The 12,935-nt window shown below is 40.2% G+C and overlaps 1 protein-coding gene across 33 annotated transcripts in view; it reads right to left on the reverse strand.

The window, feature by feature from the left end:
* Positions 1-12,935, reverse strand: part of PARD3 (par-3 family cell polarity regulator) — a 569,056-nt gene that overhangs the window by 417,716 nt on the left and 138,405 nt on the right. For all 33 annotated transcript variants that reach the window (XM_045586290.1, XM_036454403.2, XM_036454413.2 and 30 more), the window contains one exon: positions 11,393-11,573. In XM_045586290.1, coding sequence (XP_045442246.1) covers positions 11,393-11,573 — 181 coding nt within the window. The remainder of the gene's footprint in view (positions 1-11,392; positions 11,574-12,935) is intronic.

Raw genomic sequence — 12,935 nt, forward strand, 5'->3', positions numbered from 1 at the left:
GGTTTACTGATTGTTTCTGAGTTTTAAGGAGACTGTGCCATTATTTTTAAAATGTCAAGTGGGCTTTCAGCTCTGAAAGCTTGCTTAGCTTCAATAAAGGTAAAAAAATAAAAATAAAAATAAAATAAATACAGGAGAGACAATATGCAAAACAGGCTCCACACAACAATACTAAGTGGCCTGACCAATAATTCACTTAATTTTTATTGCAAACACAATCTGAATTTTAATTTAAAAATGTTCAATTTAGGGAGCTTTTCTAAGAAGAGCACAGGTGACAAGAGAGCAGATAAAAGAATTACTCTTCCAACTGGATCTGACCCGTCTAACCTTTACTATAGTTTTGAAAGGAGAGTACTCCAATTTATAAATAAACAATAGAGGTAAGGTGGAAACCAGGACAAAGGCAGATTAGAGTACCACTCTGCTCTCTGTCTTTGCTTGCTTCTACTGATCCCTGAAAATGAGCACTCTGACAGTCAGAGACAGATTGATATACACATACACTCACTCACACACACAGAAAAGAGAGAGATACTGTGGGCAAAAAGCACCAAAGATATAAAACAAAATATGTGAATCCCCATAACACAACTTCTGATGGAAAACTGTTTTTCATTTTGCAGAAGTAAAATATTCACTACCAACCCTGCAATTAGCTAGAAAATTACAATAATTACAGCAATTTTGTATCCTATCTCCAATCCAATTAATAGATATATGACCCTGTCAACATGAAATAATCAGATTGCATCTATAACAAAACTGGATGAGTTTTATATGCTGAAAGGAATTTGCACAGTAAGAAGGTAATTATTTGAAATACTGAGAATATCATTTGTATGCCATGCTCCACTTCACAAGTTAAAAGGAAACACAATAGGAATATTAGTCCTATTTTTCAATATATATTTAAATCAAATCCAGAATATATTATTCTAATACCAGTTAATGTTAAGAAGATAGATCTCTAAATCAGAGATCTTGGATATCCTAGTAAGACAAAATCAATATCCATATTGTTGGGTAAGAAAAAAAAAATTAAGACATAAAGGGAAGGAGTGCTCACTTTATAACATGATCCTTCTATAACAATTATTGATACCTTTTTACATCTAAAGTTAGGATGCTAGTAAATCTTACCAATTAATTAAGTAGCACCATTTCAGAAAAAATTAGCTGCATAATGGATAAAAAGTAACTGAAACATTAACATAGCTTAGAAAAATTTTTAAATGTTAAAAGACAGTATACACACACACACACACACACACACACACACACTAAATCAGATACTTCATTACTCAAAAAATTTATAACAATACTATTTCCAGAAATTTTACCATCACTAAGGGCATATGCCACTTGCAAAGGAATCTTGAGTCTGCAGCCTGAATCTTCCAGCACAAACATTAAACAAATAAACAAAATCAGAATTCTCGAGTTAAAAGGAATCCAGCCACCATTCTAAGGCAAGGTTACCCAAACTATATGACCTCTATAAAAAAAACTTGATAATTTAAAAAGAAAAAGAATGAGTGAAAAAAAATCACTGGACTTGGACTCAATGATTTCATAGGATATGTGTGCCCTGAGTACATTAGGTTTCCCTTTACCTTCCTCTCTGAAATTATATATATATATACATATTTATACATATACATATACATACATATATATATATATATATATATATATATATATATATATATATATTTTTTTTTTTAAGTCTGGATTTGTAAACACGGAAATTGGAGACAGTTAAATGTTTAACACCGAATTGTGAGATTAAAAGAAAAATGGGTCCATTTGATTCTGTATAAAAGTACTACACCCTACCTAACTAAGATGACCAGTATGTCATATTCAAGAATACATGTTCTGCCCTGGCAGGCATGCTCAGTGGTTAGAACGTTGGCCATCAGACTACTGGTCAAGGGCATGTACCTGAGATGCAAGTTAGGTCCCCAGTATTGGTCAGGAAATGTGGAGGAGGCAACCAATGTGTCTCTCACATCCATGTTTCTCTTTCTCCTCTCTCTCCCAATCTCTTTCCAAAATTCCCTCCCTTCCACTCTGTAAAAATCAATGGGAGAATATCCTTGGGTGAGGATTAAAAAAAGAAAGAGAATACATATTCTAGTTATTTGGTTTCTGTGACTTCTCAACCCTTTCAAATAATAATAAGTGGCTTTGCATTCAAGAGATATCATCATTACCATTCTACAACCTTCTACTAATCTAGTGCTTATGTGTCAGGCAATGTATTAGTACCCTAAACATCTCATTTACTACTCATAACAATTATGAGGTAGGTACTTAAGAGATTAAAGAATTGAGGCTGGAAAGATTACTAATCTTGCCCAAATGTCCAGACTGATGTGACATCTTCAGTACTCTGTTTGAACTATGAGTACATTTCACTACTATCCTAGAATGGAGTGACTGCAGAGTAAACTCATATTTAAAAAGCCTAAAGTCAAACATACTCCCACTCAAACTTATCAAAAGTCTGGTTGAATACAGTAAAATTTATGTAGGTTACTCGGTAACCAATTAGCTTTAAATTTAAATATGCTTATGCCTGGGATGAGGTAGACTTTCCAAGACATATCAGAGAATATGGAAGTTTAGGGATTTGATGTCAAAAGCTTCACCTTCCATATGCATCATTCCCTAAAATGATTCTACTCGCCTGCAAACAAAGAGGTCAAGTAAAATGCTGGTTCTTCCCACTCAGTTTTCCTTTGTTAATAGCCCTAGGCTAACATATTCATGAGGCACAGTGCTAAGGTCAATAGTACTTTTAAAGGTCCAATGTTTGCCAGTGTTGCTCAATGGTTGAGCAATCATCTATGAACCAGGAGGTCAATAGTTTCATTCCCAGTCAGGGCACATGCCTGGGTTGCATGCAGGCGTGGTCCCCAATGGAAGAAGGGACAGGGGGGAAAGCCATGCAGGAGGCAGCCAATCAATGATTCTATCTCGTTTTTGATGTTTCTATCTTTTCCTTTACCTTCCTCTCTGAAATAAAATAGATAAATATATATATATTTAAGAAAGGTCCAAATGCTTTAATTTCTCTTAAAATCAGAAGGAAAAAAATGAACTTTGAAAGTTGAAAAACATTGTTTTAATTTTTCTCACATCATACAAATATAATAATTTTAGGGTCTATTAAAAAGTATTAAATTTAACCTAGGACAGAAAAAAATAAAATATTGAAATATGTAAGGTTATATGATATGTACTTTTTGTTATTGATAGTATTAAGGAAGGAGGGGGTCTGTGAAGAATTAGGCACGTCCTCCTTCTTCACAAAATTCTATCTAATAAAGAGGGAATATGCAAATTGACTGTCATACCATCACAAAGGTGGTGGTGCCCACAGCCACAAGATGGCAGTGCCCAGTCCCCTCAGCCCCACCTGAGTCCTCCACTCCTTTCAGCCAGCCAGGGGAGTGGCAAGCACACTGTGCAGCCTAACCCGCCCTCAGCCCCCCAGCCATCCAGGGCAGGCCCAAGGCACAGGCAACCCTCAGTGGCAGCTGCCCAACTGCCCAGGGCCACCCGAGGCTTGTGCTGCTGGCAGTGGCAGCAGCAGAGGTATGAGGAGGGCATCACATTCCCCTGATCACCAGGTTGCCTCCCACCCTTGAGGATTCCTGGACTGTGAGAGGGGGCATGCCGGCTGGGCTGAGGGACACCCCCTCCCTTCCAGTGCATGAATTTTCATGCACTGGGCCTCTAGTTAAAATAATTTTTTAATTAAAAATTATGAGATACAAAATAAGTATTACCTAACCTGCATCTTACAATTGACGCAATGTACAACAGCACATAAAAACTTACAGAATGCCAAGCAAAGGAACATTTTATACAGTGACCTGTTGAGAAAGTAAATGACTCAGAGTAACAAATCCTTTTGCCAGTCAGCTAGTTTCCAGTTCATTCCTTTTGACATTAGGCAATTGGTTGTCTGTTTTCTGACATATCAATAAAAATAATTTGTGTTGAAGAATAACTGATACTTGACATTCCCCCCTTGGCAGGAGTTATAAGAATTAGGTAATCAGGTTATAATAAAACTCCATCTACTTCCTTCTATTTATGTCTATAAAAAAGATTTCTTAGTCTACAAATATTTAATATTTTTCACTGGATGACAGTACTAAGGGAGGAGGAAATCCCATCTTAAAGAAATACATTTGTAATAAAAATAACTTTTATAATTTATCAGACTAAATATAAAAATGGACAGTGCCCAATCTATGCAAAGGACAGAAATCTATCCACAATCTGGGGAGACCAGCCTAGGAAGCCAGCCTGCTACCTACAGTAGCCAGTTCAGGGTGTTAGACTATTATGATCTGCAGCAAGCAGCTCAGAAGCCAAACAATAGCCCTGTAATAATCAGCTGAAAACAGCCAGGACCGTATTTACAACTGACAACTTACCTAATGCTTTACGCTTCTTCAAAATTAAGAACAACCAGAAAAAGCCAAAAATGCACCCTTAACCAATCACAAAAGATAACCCACTTTTAGAATGCCCATTTACAGATTCCAGTCAGGGCACACCTAAAACCTACTCCCTACCCTCTCTTTTTCTCCCAGCTAAAAACCTTTCCCATTCCTCTGCCTGCTTTGAGCCTCTGCCAAATGCAAGTAATAGTGGCTGGTACCCTTGTGTGGAAATCTCTGAATAACAAATAGTTCTCATTTGAATATTCTTCATTTATAAGCAAAAATTTTAAATTTTATACTTATGATATTTTGATCACTTGTACACTAATAATGGTCACACAGTACATTTACATTTTATAGAAAATCTAAGAGTTAAAAATTGCAATATATATTCTTTGTTTCATAGAAATATAAAATCATGGCCAACAAAATACATTCAAGCTTAAAATATATTAGGTTAAAATTCTGAATTATATGAAATGAAAAAATATAATCTCAAGAAGGAAAAAAGAATAAAGTAAATTTTCAAAGTGTTAAAGAAATGTGTCATATATATGTATTTCCTAAAACAAACAAAAACCTTTAATAGTGGTTTTAAATACATACAAAAGTAGACAGAATAATATACTAACTCCTCATGTATCCACTGAAGTATCCATTCCCAACTTGCACAGCCTGCTTTATTTTAAAGCAAATTCTAAATAAATAATTTCCACCACACATATTTCATTAAGAATCACTAAAATATAAAGACTCTTTAAAAAATGTTTAATAACTCCCAATTTGCATTCAACTCTCCTTCAGCATATAAATGTTGTTTTAAGTTTTATTTAAATTGAGATTGAAACAAGATCTGCACATTATGATTGGATTCTTTGCCTCCTAAATGTCTTAATCTGTAAATTCTCTGTTTTCCCTCCTTGCGAATGATCTATTCAAGAATTTGAGTCATTTGTCTTGTGTCATTTCCACAGTATTGTCCTGGCTGATTGCAACCCGATGGTATTAACATGTTTCCCAGGGTTCTGTATTTCCTATAAATTGGCAGTTGGATCTAGATGTTTGAAGAGACATAGGTTTCTATTGTTAAGACCACTTCCTAAGTGTGTATTTCTCCATCAGGAATACAATGCCTTAATTTATAATAACACTAGAGGCCCGGTGCATGAAATTTGTGCACAGGGGTTGGTTCCCTCAACCCAACATGCACCCTCTCCAATCTGGGAGCCCTCAGTGAAGCCCTCAGCGAAGCCCTCTGCAATCCGGGAGCCTGGTTGGTATAGGCCAATTCTCCATGGTTATCTGCTCTCTGCGGGGCCTGATCGCTCCATGCCTGCTGACCAGAGGATCTACACGGCCAAGAGGCTCTCTGAGGCAAGGGCAGGATGCTTGCCTCATCACCACAGAGACAAAACAAGTATTCTGTCAGGCCACTGATGCTGCTGGCTCTCAGAGGCCACCCACCCAGGACTGCGGGACTCTGTCAGGGCTGTGGGGACTGGGCACTGCCTTCTTATAGCTATGAGCATCACCATCTTTGTATCAGAGCAATGGTTAATTTGTATATTACTCTTATTAGATAGGATTTTACATTAGCAGTAATTAAGGATCAATGTGTAGATCCACTGTTTCAACAAAAGTTGTAAAATAGTGATATTCTAATTCTATCATTACTTTTTCACTTATTAGCTGGAATATTTCTGAGATAGGCCACTAAGCCAGGACAAGTGGAATGGGGAAACTGAGGTAGATGAACAAACTGGAAGAGCAATTTACAGCGGATACCGGTCACTTCCCTAGAAACAATTATCTAGGCCTCAAATGTATTCCAGCTCCATGCCCAGAAAAGCATCAAAACTAGGTGTAGGACACCAGGACCAGCTGCAATTATTAATGACCTCTAGCATTGACCAATGAGTAGACACCAAGATCCTGAAAAAGAACACCTAGAAAACTGATAAATATTCTGCTAAAACCCTTTCCTAAAAACTCCCCTAAGATTGCAGCCTATAAGAGACGTCTAAAAACCTTCAAGACAAAGAACCCAGCCTGCATTCTCCATCTGGGCAGCATACCCCTGGCATCTCCAAAACTAAAAAGGTACCCACAAGACTTATAACAAGGGAAGCAATGAGCAGCAGCAACTCATCCTGGGGTAACCTTCTGAATGTGTTCAAGCCGCCCTTTTCTCTGACTTCCCAGTGAGCCAAAGTAACCAGTCTAGGCTATCCTGTTGCTTCTTCTATGCTAATTTCCTTTTTGCTTTACCGTCCCCAACTTTAACAAATGTACCCTCATAGTAACCTGGACTCATATGGTGAAATCTTTCCTTCATGAAGTTAAGAATCCACACACTAGTCTAGGCGGACCTGCTTAGGGACAGGACCCCTGACTCATCCCATCTAATAAAAAGAGTGATATGCAAATTAACCACACTCTGCTATACCTACCAGCCACGCCCACCAGCCAATCAGAATGAGTATACAAATTAACCCCAACCAACATGGCTGCAGCCACAGAGAACAGGTGTGAGGCTTGGGTTTCCCTGGCAATGGAGGAAGTCAAGCTTTCCACATACCATGACTGGCCGAGGCCTCCACTCAAGGGTACAAAATTTCAATTATAGAAGGTAAATAAATGCCAACAAAAATGGCAGCAGACACTGAGCTGTAGAAGGTAAATAAATGCCAACAAAAATGGCAGCAGACACTGAGCTGGAAGAACAGGAGGCTATGGTTGCCCTGAGTGATAGAGGAAGCCAAGCTTCTGCAGCCCTGGTTGGCTCAGGCCTTCAATCCAGACTACAAAGTTTCAATTGTAAAAGATAAATAAATCCCAGATACCAGGGCCTCTGCTTGGGTCGCCAGGGGCTGTGGCTGGCCTGCAAACCACCACAAACCCCTCGCCTAAGCTGCCCCACACCCAAGGGAAACCCCACCCTGATCTGGGTCACCCTTCAGGGCAAACCAGCTGGCCACTACTCATGCACCAGGCCAGTTGGGAGGCACCAGGTCTGCAAGGGAGGGCAGTTGAGAAGGACCAGGCTTGCAAGGGAAGGCAGTTGGGGGTGATCAACCCTGCAAGGAAGTGCAGTTAGGGGTGACCAGGCCTGCAGGGGGGAGGGGGGGCAGTTAGGGGCAATCAGGCTGGCAGCAGAGTAGTTAGAGGGTGACCAGGCTGGCAATAGAGTGGTTAGGGGTGATCAGGCTGGCAGGCAGAAGCGGTTAGGGGCAATCAGGAAGACAGGCAGGTGAGCAGTTGAGAGCCAGTAGTCCTGGACTGTGAGAGGGATGTCCGACTGTCCATTTAGGCCCAATACCTAAATAAGCAATCATCAACATCCCTTGAGGAGTCCCAGATTGGAGAGGGTGCAGATTGGGCTAAGGGACAACCCCCGCCCCCATGCACAAATTTTGTGCACCAGGCCTCTAGTCAAATCTATAAAAAGAAACCTCTCCTCATCTACCATTTGGTTAATCAATAATACCATTTATAAATGAAATGCACCATAGATGCTGATTTTATGTTTTCCAATTACTAAAAGTTGTTTCACTAGCATTTTTTCCACAACTTGCTTACTTACTATCATTATGAATGCATGAACTTTCTGCTGTTACTATCTTTATTCATGTTTCAATTGTCCCTCTTGGGGCAATGGGAGCCTAAACTTGACCACAGGGCCCTTTAGGTAACTCTAGTAACATTTCCTAGAGTCTTTGTTTTTTAACTAGAGGCCTGGTACACTAGGTGGGGAAAGGGGGTGTCCCTCAGCCCCGCCTTCACCCCCTCACAATCCGGGAGTCCTTAGGCAATGTCCAACTGACAGCCTGGGCTCCTGCCACAGCCACTGCTCTCACCAGCCATGAGCCTGGCTCAAGGCTTCTGGCTCAGCGGCACTCCCCCTGTGGAAGTGCACTGACCACCAGGGGGCAGCTCCTGTGTTCGGTGCCTGCTCTGCTCCATGGTGGTCAGTGCATGTCATAGTGACTGGTTGTTCCACCATTTGGTTGATTTGCACATTAACCTTTTATTATATAGGTACCATCTTATCTAATAAAAGAGGAATATGTAAATTGATGTCACTCTAACACACAAGATGGCTGCCCCAATGTGGTCAAAGATGGCCCCTCACAATCCAAGACTGCTGGCTGGCTCCCAACCACTTCCCTGCCTCTGCTTTAATGCCCCTCATTGCTTCTGCCTGCCAGCCTGATCACCCCCTAACCACTCCTCTCCAGCCTGATAGATGCCTAACTGCTCCCCTGCTGGCCTGATTGCCTGCCAGCCTGGTCACTCCTAACTGCCCTCCCCTGCCAGTCTGGTTGCCCCTAACTATCCTCCCCTGGAGCCTGGTCCCCCTAACTGCCCTCCCCTGCCAGTCTGGTTGCCCCTAACTATCCTCCCCTGGAGCCTGGTCCCACAACTGCCCTCTCCTGCAGGCCTAGGTTCTCCCACAACTGTCCTCCACTTCAGGCCTGGTCTCCCACAAACTCCCCTCCACTGCAGACCTGGTTGCCTCCAACTACCCTCCTCTGCTGGCCCGGTCACCCTAACTGCACTCCCTTGTCAACCTGGTTGCCCCTAACTCTCCTCCCTGCCAGCCTGGTCAACCCCAACTGCCCTCCCCTTCAGGCTTGGTCATCCCTAACTGTCTTCCCCTGCAGGCCTGGTTGCCCCCAACTGCTCTCCCTTGCTGACCTGGTCTCCCCCAACTGCCCTCCTCTGATGGCCCGGTCACTCCAACCTCCCCTCCACTGCTGGCCTGATCACCTCCAACTGCCTACCCCTGCAGGCCTGGTCATCCTGAACTGCCCTCCCTTGCAGGCCTGGTCCCTTTCAACTGCCCCTCCTCCCCCTTTTCAGGCCTGCCCCCTCTTTCCCCCAACTGTCCTCCACTGGAGGCCTGGTCACTCCCAACAACCCTCCTCTGCAGGCCATCTTATGGTGGCCATATTGTGTCCACATAGGGCAGCAATCTTTGACCACATGGGGGAAGCCATCTTATGTGTTGGAGTGATGGTCAATTTGCATATTACCCTTTTATTACATAGGATGAGAAAAAAAACTGTAACAGTAACAAAAAAATTCTGTATTTAATAATGTACATTAGGATGTAATTATTCACATACAACCACTATATTCTAAACCTCAGGTACTTGAATATGTATAATTGAATTTTTATTTAAATGCAATCTACTTTATACACATGCTTATTCTAAGCAGATAAGGATTAAAGCACAGATTTAATGAGTTGGTATATCTATAATAATAAAAGCATGATATGCTAATTAGACCAGATGTCCTTCCAGACATCCTTCCAGATAAAGCTGGGGTTGCAAGGGAAGCCTGGGGCTTGGATGCCAGAGGGAAGTCAGTGCCAGCAGCCAGGGAAAAGAAGGCTTACTCTTGCATGTGTTGCTCAGTGGTTAAATGTCACCCCATGCTCCAAGAGGTCCTGGTTCAATTCCTTATCAGGGCACATGCCCAGGATGCAAGCTCAATCCCCAGCAGGGTGAGTGCAGGAGGTAGCCAACAGATGTTGATATTTCTCTCTTATCGGTGTTTCTATCTCTCTCCCTCTCCTATCCTCTCTAAAATCAATAAAACATGTTTTTAAAAACAGGAAACAAAATAAGGTAACCTGTACACCATTTATATATTATCTAGTATACTATACATAGTTTAAGCCTCATCTTTTAAAATATTTTGCCCCAAGAAAATTCAACATGAAAAATTTTAGTAACATTATTTATGTACTATAATTAAATATTATTTCTACAATACTCTGAGCACCTGAGTCCCTCAGTCCCCTCATCCACCCAGGGCCAGCCCAAGGCACAGGCAAGCCTCAGACGGTGGCTGACACTTGCATTGCCAGCAGTGGCAGCAGGAGAGGCATGATGGGGGTGTCACTTTCCCCTGAATGCCGGGTTGCTTTCTGCTCCTGATAGATCCCAGATTGTGAGAGGGGGCAAGCTGGGTGGAGGGACCCCCCTCCAGTGCAAGAATTTTCATGCACTGGCATCTAGTAAGATTATACAATTAAAAAAAAAAAAAAAACCTAAACATATTTTCCAGCAAAGTTACTCACTTTTCTGAGTAACCTTTTAAGAATGACTGACAGAATTCTTCAAGCAAGTGTACTGGAACTACCGTACTCTGGGTCCTAGGATTCCTAATATAAACTCTCTCTATCCTATGTTTTCTTTCCTTGAGATGGCATTCTAATACATCTCTTCCAGATCTCTGAAGATAATTATGGCCTTGAGGTCTCTCCTCCTGTTCAACAAAGTTCAAGTAATGGTTATAACCAAGTTGACTGGCAATCAAACATGCTATATTTTATTTCAATGTAAAGCTCTTTAGTTATTTCTGTTAGAACTATATGAAAGAAAAATTCAGGAAATTAACTCTTCTACTAATACTAGAGGCCCAATGCATGAATGTGTGCACACTAAAAGAAATTCATTAGAAGAAATATTTTAGAGGCTGGGGAGGGACCACTGAGAGAGGTTGACTCCAGGGTGTGTCAAGCCCCTCTCACCTAGTCCCAATCAGCCAAATCACAGCAGCAAGCTGACTTATTGTCAAAGTGTCCGCCCCCTGGTGGTCAGTGCGCATCATAGCAACTGGTCGAACGATCAACTGAGTGGTCAGACACTTAGCATATTAGGCTTTTAAATATATACTTTTAGTGAACAATTAAAAGTCTACCAGTCCAAAGTAAAATAAGAACAATCTATGTAAATGTAAAGAACCTTGCCTATTTCTTTTGCAAAATACATTTGTTCTGATTATAAACTTAATCAATTTTTATAAAAACTATTTCTATAAAATCCCATTCACAGGTTCATGGCTGGATAATAAAAGTTGGCATGCCTGTAATTTAAGATAAAATGTGCATTAAAGAAAGAACTGTCGCTTACTTGCACGAAGGACTGAAGGTGTGACCTCAATTTCACTTGTTGCTTGATAAGGCTGAAAGGCTGAAACATTGTTGGAGCCAAGCTCACTGCCAAATATCTCTGGACTCTGGGTGCCTGTGGAGCTAGCACTGGTGCCATCACCTCCATGATGTGGATCTTGTTCATCAAACACTGCTACCAGCTGGAAAAGAAAGGTAAAGGGGATATTATATACCAAGGCATTTCCATTACTCTGACAAAGAAGCAGTACTGATATTTATACTACTAGCAATGTTATGTTTTAGGAAGCAAAACTTCAAGAAATTGTCTTTCCCTGAATTTTGATGCTTTACTTTTTTCCTTTCTAAGTTGTGCATTTCATATCCAAAATTATATGGGTGAAAAACAATAAAAATGTTTTAATGTCACAGAATACTAAGAGAGATAGAAATGTAGGAAAGATATAAAATGAAATTTATTGCCTACAATGAGTTAGTAGAAATAGGGGTGAAAGAGAGGTAGAGAAAGAATGATAATGATAATGGAAATACTAGTGCAGTGATACTTCTGTAAGTGGCTCTCAGAACCATCATAATAATCCAAATACCTAAAACACAAATAAATAATTGAAATCAACCACAGAGCAGGATAATCTAAAATGGAATACAAATAAACCTAATATGTTACCAATGAAAAATTCAACCAACTGAAGGTGTTAGGGAAGATATAAACTGAGTGACTTTGAAAAACTTTTTCACTGTTTAATGTGAAGCAAATGACAATAAGAACTGCCTTAGAAATAACTGTATTCTGGTTAGTAAATTTATTTCTTACAAGTGTATAGTTTATAAATTCTCACACTACTAAGACCATAACCACTACTATTACCATGCTCACGTGCAAGCACACACACACACACACACACACGCGCGCGCGCGCACGCACACACACACACACACACACACACACACCAGCAATAAATGAAAAAGAAAAATATTTGGGATAATGGGAGCCAAATTCTTACTGTCAAAACTAAAGATACAAATAAGAAAATGCACTCTTTGATATTAGGTTAGAACTAAAAGCATTAATATGAACTCATGGTTTTTATAAGTAGGTAGGTAGGTAGGTAAGTAGGTAAGTCGACTGACAGATGAGTATAAATGGATGTTAATGCATGTGTGGCAAAAAAAAAAAAAAATGTATTTCTTAGTTTCATCTACTACCAGATCCTATTAGGTCTAGTAATAATTAATGTTGTTTTCTAATACTTTTTTAAATCGAATGTATTTAAACAATACAACAAAATTTAATCAACAATATAGTTGCCGTTGTTTTCTACTACTTGTGCATTTTAATCTCTCTGTTGTAAAATTCTTGTGATTTTGATGCAAAAAATTCGGTCAATGCATTTTTGAGGCATTCTTCATTATTAAATTTTTTTCCAAGAAGAAAGTTTTGCAAAGAACGAAACAAATGGTAATCGGAAGGGGCAATATCAGGAGAATATGCATGTTGAGGGAGAACTTCCCATTCCAACTGGCGCAGTTTTTTAGCAGTGATT

Source organism: Pipistrellus kuhlii, unplaced genomic scaffold (genome assembly GCF_014108245.1).
Source record: "Pipistrellus kuhlii isolate mPipKuh1 unplaced genomic scaffold, mPipKuh1.p scaffold_m20_p_1, whole genome shotgun sequence".
NCBI classification, from domain to species: Eukaryota; Metazoa; Chordata; class Mammalia; order Chiroptera; family Vespertilionidae; genus Pipistrellus; species Pipistrellus kuhlii.